Source organism: Lagopus leucura, unplaced genomic scaffold (assembly GCF_019238085.1).
Source record: "Lagopus leucura isolate 7727_CA_CO unplaced genomic scaffold, USGS_WTPT01 Super-Scaffold_100002, whole genome shotgun sequence".
Lineage (NCBI taxonomy): Eukaryota > Metazoa > Chordata > Aves > Galliformes > Phasianidae > Lagopus > Lagopus leucura.
In genome coordinates this window covers 89,851,931-89,859,439 of record NW_024962263.1, presented here as the reverse complement: position 1 = coordinate 89,859,439, position 7,509 = coordinate 89,851,931, and the positions used below count along the sequence as shown (strand labels likewise).

Genomic DNA, 7,509 nt, shown 5'->3' with positions numbered 1-7,509 from the left:
AAGCCTAGAGATAATATCCCTGTCCCTGCACAGAGTGATTGCTGAGAATCATTGATTCATTAAGGTTAGAGAAAACCTAAAACTAGTATCATCTAGTCCAACAATCAAAGAAGACAAGCCTGCAGAGGGGCAGGTAAAATCCTGCAGTTACAGCAGTGCTGTAGCCTCATGTTGAGGGGCTGCACATCTTTTTATGTCCCTTTAGAGACACTTATGTCTCTGTTCTATTTTATTCAGCCTATATTTAAACTTTTACCTCCATATGTCCACTTGACCCAGTGATGCAAAATTCTGCAAATACCTTTGAATCTCCCAGCAGTATTCTGCTTTTACTGGGGCAGTGGTTCTCACTGAGTTTAATTCCCAGAGACAAAGCAGACAGAATAAATAAAAGCAATAACAGAAGCAGAAGTTTGATGTGAATTAAACTTTGCAAGGGCTTCCAGCTGTTCGTCCTGTGGCTTAGGACCAGCAGAGCATGAACGGATGAATATTGCTGTGAAATTTTGCACCTCTGACACATTGTGCTAAAGACTTGCCTAATATAGGAATGTATTACAAGTGCTTTGAGCTTTTTGCTCTATTTTCCACACTAGATGCTTGATGCTTTAGCAACAGAGCTGCATCATGAGGGAAATCCCAGGAAGCAGGAGATTGTCAGTGCAGTGAGATGCAGGATGCTCACCACCAGCACCAGTGGCACAAGGAAGGCATTGGTCCCCACCCACAGCATCCTTGTTTGCAGCCACCTACTCACGTTGCAGCTCTGAGTTCAACTGTTTTCCCCATGTTTCCTGCAAGACAAGGAAAAAAATCCCACTTCTCCCTGTGCATGCCCTAAATAAGCATTCTGTAACCATTCATTGTCTTTTACCCTTCTACTGCCCTTCTCCCCCTCCTCTCCCATCAGCCTTTAATCTAGCTCTTGCAAGGAGTGTTTCTCTCCTCCTCTGTTTGTCCTCTTTTGTAGTTCTCTCCCTCCCTGGCACTTCTCTACTTATCCAGACCTTGATGTGCAGGAAATTTTCCAAAGACATGCTGAGCAAACAAGAAAGACACTGCAGGCTGAAAACTGGAGGATCCAACTTTATTCACTGGGTTCTCATCCAGAAAGCCCCCTTCTTACTCTTAGATTTTCCTGGATGATGTTTTTTTCCTAGATGTATGTTATGGAGATAGAGTAAAAACTGAGTTTGCCACAAAGGACATGGCAGAAACATTATGAATGTGTTAGGACAGTTCATGGGATGTACTCATGCTGCCCTTTGCCTCTTTCATTCCTTGAATGAGCCAAGGAATAAGACTAGTGAGAAATGCTTGTTCCTCAGCTTTCCCTTCCCAAAAAGATCTATAAGCTGGGCATGCCTAACTTGTTTGGATCTGCTCCCGCTCCTGTTTTTACAGTAGTCAAAGCATCAAAACCAAATTATTGTGTTGCTCCAAGGGAGAATTGGAGCAAATCCCCAGCACTGAGTGGAGCCTCCGATTTTTCCCAAAGCTGAGGTCTGAAATAGTCATTGCTTTTCCTTTCCCATCATCCCTGCTGAGAAAGAATGGGGAAGGACAGAGTAATAGGAGAAATTGCTAGGAACAGTCTGTGAAACATCTGGAAGGAGAAAGCCAGGGACTATGATTGCAACCTGAGCTCAGGCAAAGGGCTGATGGGAGTTTGTTCTGCTCAAACTCCTTGACTTGCTTTTATCAGTTTAACTAGCCTTGAGTGCTTCATCCTGAACATCTTTTGAGCTTTTCAGAATCATGTCCATGCGTGAAGGCTGAGCCCTTCTGAACCCATTCCATAACATTCTGGACAGATTTAAGAGCCAGCTCCCTCCAATTGCATACTGCGCTTTGTTGAGTACTGGGAAGGTTGCAACATCCATCTGGCTCAGGAGATAGCACCCAGTGTGGAAAGAAAGTAAAGGAAGATCCCGATGAAGAGTTGCAGGTATTTTGGGGATTTTGCATTAGGTTATTGTCACAGATGTACACTGTGTGGGAGCTGGGGATATCCGTTGTGTACAATACACATACAAGTACAGCCCCTGCTCTTGCTCAAGCCCAGTGTCACAGCCCAGTCCCTCATGCTGCTCAGAGCCACCACTCTCTTTATCCACCTCTGCTCCCCAGTGAAGAAAGCTGCAAGGTGAGATGTGGATTCTGGGAAACAGAAGCAACCATAGGTGAAGAACATCTGTTTATATCAGCTGGAAAGTGGAAATTTGAGGATTTTAGTTCTGAATGCCCAAACTTTTGGCTTGAATCCCATTGAATTCATAGCGCTGAAGATGGGTGAAGACACACTTGAGTGAAGAAGTTTTCCCAGGGTATCTCAAAGTTCACATCTTGGCAGAGAGAGGAGTGAGAATGCTTTGACTGGAGCACAGATACCCATCAACATCACAGAACACACTGGAGGAGTGTGCCAAAAATCATGGCCATCACACCCAGCGCTGCAGAGCTGCTTCTCTCCCCCTTGCTGCTCCTGGTGTCTTCAGTGCAGAGGTCAGTGTAGCAGCATGTTGTTGGTCTATTTGACCCTATCCCTTCATAGGTGACACACTCCTCTTCACAGCTTCTTGTGACGGTGATGTTGCCAAAAAACGGGTAACCTGGAATGGATGCATTGGAGAAGTAGAAGAGAGAACAAAATGGTGAAGGGAAATACAAACATCTGGCTTTGAGCAACGCTGCCTTTGTCGAATGGACAGAACTTGAAGGCACAGTGTTTATAGGTCAACAAAGACAAATAAAGGGGGCACCATCTTTAATATTCTTGTACCTGTAATCCAAACTGCTCTTTAAGGAGCAGGTCCCCTGGATTTCCCTGCTGCCTCCCACTCTCCTTTCTGTTCCTTCCAAATTTATTCTAGTGCAAACAAATAACACAAGTTTCTGCATGTTTTGTTCAGGTGGGTTGCTCCTGCAATAGTTTTGCATAGGAAATGGAAATGTCAAGAAGCACTGGTATAATACTGGCATGCTGAAGTTGTTTTTTTCTCACTGGTGCTAAGCGAGAATGTCTACAAACAAGGAGTCCTTGTGCTTCTGCAATATGTTTTCACACATCTGACATTTCAGGATCTGTAATGCATAGGAGTAGGAAAGGCATAACAGAGTAAGTGGATTGAGTTCTGTGTGCTTCACTATGAAGCTCTGAGTTCAGTGGACTTTTCTCCTTCTTACCCTGGATAACCCCGCAATGATTCTTGCAGAGAAGTAAAGAATAACCCAAGCTGGGGAGAGGGAAGCATGGAGGAAGTTTGTAAGATTATTCAGTTCACAAAGGATTCATCTTGCTCCAAGATATTGGATATTGGATGCAATGGATATCAGGAAAAATTTCTTCCAGAAGGAGTGGTAAGGTAGTGGAACAGGGTACCCAGGGAAGTGATGGAGTTGCTGTTTCTGGAGGTGTTCAAGAAACATGGAGATATGGCACAGAGGGACATGGTTTAGTGAACATGGTGTGGATGGGTAGAACTAGGCTTAATGACCTTAGTGTTCTAGCACCATTCAAAGAAAGCAATGAGACTTACCTAAGTCTACAGAGTGCAGAGTTGTTGTGCACACCTTGGCTCTCGGGGGACATTCTGTGGGTGTTCTGCACTTGGAAATGTCCATTGGCTCCTTGCATGTGTAGCACTGCAAGGACTGGGCTGCAGAAGGGAACAAAACATTTTTGAGATGGTCACAGAAGCAAAGACAGCAAGTCTATTGTAGAGAATGTGTTATGGTAACTGCTTCACCCCCCCACTCAAGATGCACAGACCCTGGAAACTACACACAGCTGAAGGCAGTGGCAAAACTTGGGTATGTCAAGGGCAAAGACCAAATCCCAGCATCCAAGGATGAGGCTGATACTGCAGAGAATTGGGCATTATCACTGCTTTCTGGGCTCAGCAGCCTGAAAAGAGCAGATCTACAGGGAACTTCTGCTTGAGCAGCTTTAATAAAATCCTTGGAGGAGTTTGGCCCATCAGCTGTTTAGGGATCCATGGCTGTGACTATTTACATGCGTTACAGCGTGGTAGTTTTCTGTTGTTCTACAGACTCAAAGAATAAGGTAATATAATTTCCTTAAAACTAATCAAATTCTAGATTTAGGGAACTGATCTGGCCTGAACTGGGACAGTTTTGTATTTTGTGCATCCTGTATAAGCTGTGCTGCAATACAGAGAGTGAAATAGCTCCTTCTGCTTAGAGCAGCATTCGTCTGTAGTTCCTTCATCCACAGAGACAGTCACTGAAGTTGAATTTTCAGGGCTCCATTCTGCTTGTTTAGAAGGTTTTCTGAACAGCTTAGTAACCAAAATTTCAGAGCTGTACCAGAGATCCTAAGGGTTGAATGTGGCCTAAAAACTCATCAGGGCTGCTGGTTTTTTGTTTTTTTTTGAAAGAGGTGATGCTACAAAGCAGTGGATGTTGACACATGGACTCTTTTATATAAGCCTCGATTACAGCAGTTGCTCAAAAGTCTTGCTACTAGACCTGCCCATCCACAGCCAAAAGATACTGAGTGTGCATATTTTTCAGTCATGCTGGTGTGACTTTACATCAGAAAACAGCCCACTTTGATGTTTTTTGTGCTACGCATCTTCCAGCAATGCAGCAGCTGATGAACCACGCAAATGTATCCACTGCCATCTATTGATAAAGCAGCAGAAAGATTATGTATTCTTGGCACTAGTTCTGCTGTTATAGAGAAACTCCTGGGACTATGCGATAAGGATAAATATTTTTGAAGGCAGTTGCTTGAACACCCAGTGACAAAATGGATTTCCAGGGCATCTATTTCTCTTAGCACCACTTTTGAAAAACTCAGCCGTGCAACAGAACCTTCATGATGCAGAATTTTCTCTATCCTCTTTTGCAAAGGCAGAAAGAACTCTTTAGCTTGAGTTTAACCAATTTGAGGTTTTTTGAGGATAGCTTTGGAATGATCCACAAGAGATTTATTTTTTTTTTAATGCATATTTTTGATATCTTAACATGTTGTGCATGTGGGAGAAAAATCAGAAAGTTTTCAACCTTGCAAATACAAGGATGCTTTTGGGTGTGAAGGACCAGCTTGTGTATGGGTGTATGGGTGGAGCAGTGCCAGTTCAAATCATCTGAGGAACTGGTCTGTGATATTTGGGTCGAGCTGATTTCCAAACCTCACCATTTTGGATGGGTGGACATCTGTACTGTATTATGTTTAATACAATTAATTAATTACTGACATCTGTACTGTATTATGTTTTCTGGAGGAATTAATTCCAGTTAAGAGTAGATTTAAGTGAGAAAACCATCATCTCTCTGCCTCTTATTATTTCACTGCATCTATGTGGAGACATTTCTTTTGTGGGAAGACTGTAGTAGAAGAGGAATGTCCAGAATTGTCAGGACAAGAGCAGAAGAGATGAACTGAGCATTGAGGAGAGTGCTATGTCCTGACACAAGGCAAAAAACCATTGTCCATCATTGTCCAATGACACTTTCTACCCCTTCATTTTAAAATTCTGGAAGGTTAGTAATTTTTCTTGGGCCATGTGCAAGCATGTTCAAAGTATAGATTCGATTCATATATTCTAAAGAAACAAACACTAATTTCTGTATTACTTCATGTGGTTCAAGACTTGTTATATCTCAAAGCTTGTGTAAATCTTAAAATTTAATGAACATTTCTTTGATTAAACCAATACAACACTCGAAATATAGAAAAGTAGTCAGTTATAGACACAAGTCGAATAGATCCACTTGTTACAGGCATATTCCTGAGCTGCAAGTGCTGTCAAACCCAGTTGCTTCCCACTGCATCATCCCAGAAAAGCCATGCCTGCCCCAGCCTCAACTATAAAGCAAAGGGTGTTGATGCTACTCTGCTCCTGTAAATTTCTTCAAGACCAGTGGATGAAAACCTTCCCTGCCAGCTCCTTAGCAATGCAATTAAACCCAGAACAAGTCTGGATGGAAGCAGAAATGTAATATACCATCTGTGAAGAGTCTTGAAAGGAGAAATAAAACAAACTAAAAAAAAAACCCATACATGCACTGAAATGTAATAAATTACAGTAACTATATACAAGTATCTGTACCTTTCTTGATTCAGCTCTATGGTGTGTTGTTCAACCCAGAGCATGTAAGGAAATGAATTCAACCAGATTTGGGTTTGCTTCAGAGATATAGGGTAGGAAGAATGAGGATAAAAGGAATAAAACAATACAATGCAGCTTGAGGACAAGACTCAACACTTCTGTGCATAATGTTTGCAAGGTGTAAGCCTTTCAGCCATCTTCACTGGCAGCCCTGTCGATGATCTTCATGTAGTAATGCCCACATGGCGTTGAGAGTGTTCAATTCCTACCCAGGCTGCTTTTCCTTTGAGACCTGTCAGAGTCCCATCAAAGCTGACGAAGGATTTCTGGTGACCATGGGATAGAGGGTGAAAGCCACAATGTTTGTGTCTCTCTAAGAATGACCCATTCAAAAAGAAGTGGAGATATTTGCAGTAGATCACAGAGAGGGAGAGACGATAACAATAACTGGACTCTACGACCAGCTTGGCTGAGACTCTGATCCAGTAGATTCCATACCCAGACTGTGATACCCAGACAGACCCAAAGGAATTTCCTATTTCTACCTATCACCTAACATCTTGAAATTACTTTAAAGACTGGAATCTATTGGTTTCATTAACCTTCACAAAGTTCCTGGAGTTATTTGTCGTACTCTCACCCATTTCTATCCTGATGACTAAAGACCTCGCCCACACTTGTGCTGCCCTGTACCACGTATCCTTCATCCCTTAGCTTTACGAAAACTGATGTCAGTCCCCTCCACCCTGAGATCCAGTGTGAATGGGAATGGCAGACACAAGATCACTCATGGGTCTGCTCTCTGCTCTCTATGAGAGGCATCACAGTTCTCCCCAACAGGAATGAATATCTCTTTTCCTCTATCTGTTAATATTCCCAAATATATTAAGACATCATTTGTCCTAGCAGGTTTTTCTGAATTGCTGCCTTTCCCCTCCCCTCCCAGGCATTTCCCAAAGTGTCAAGAATGCAGCAGTCTTACCCAACTCTATGCATGCCAGGCCAAGCAGCAGCCCCACCAGAGGCATCTTCATGCTGAGAGTAGATCCGTGCAACAAGGGCAGTAAGGTTGAGCTGCTCCTGGGTAGCTTTATATCTCTTTCCACCCTCCACCTCCTCTTGATCCTGTGGGCGGATTCCCCTGGGTTTAACAGAGGGGAAGCCCAGCTCCAGCCTGGATTGGGATTTGCAGAGGAGTGAGTTCCTGGAGAAGGTGACATCACTGCAATGAGCAGACTCCAACCATACCTCATCTCCTCTTCAGGTTTATGACCTGAGGCTGGTCCCATGGAAAAGAAAAAACAGCCTGCACTGCAAGCACACAAAGGTGCTTGGATAGGGAATGTGACACAGTTTGTTCCTTCAAGTCTGGCTCTGTGAGCTGAGATCCAGATTGTGTCATGCATATTGAGTTGGGCAACATCAGGCA

The 7,509-nt window shown here is 43.3% G+C and overlaps 1 protein-coding gene across 1 annotated transcript; it reads right to left on the bottom strand.

The window, feature by feature from the left end:
* Positions 1–1,143: 1,143 nt before the first annotated feature.
* Positions 1,144–7,123, bottom strand: LOC122179283 (ly6/PLAUR domain-containing protein 2-like). The gene is made up of 3 exons (XM_042870051.1): positions 7,063–7,123; positions 3,540–3,659; positions 1,144–2,612 (listed from the first exon to the last, which is right to left on the bottom strand). The coding sequence occupies exons 1-3, from the start codon at positions 7,112–7,114 to the stop codon at positions 2,401–2,403; spliced, it is 384 nt and encodes a 127-aa protein (XP_042725985.1). The 5' UTR covers positions 7,115–7,123; the 3' UTR covers positions 1,144–2,400.
* Between the last annotated feature and the right edge of the window lie 386 nt (positions 7,124–7,509).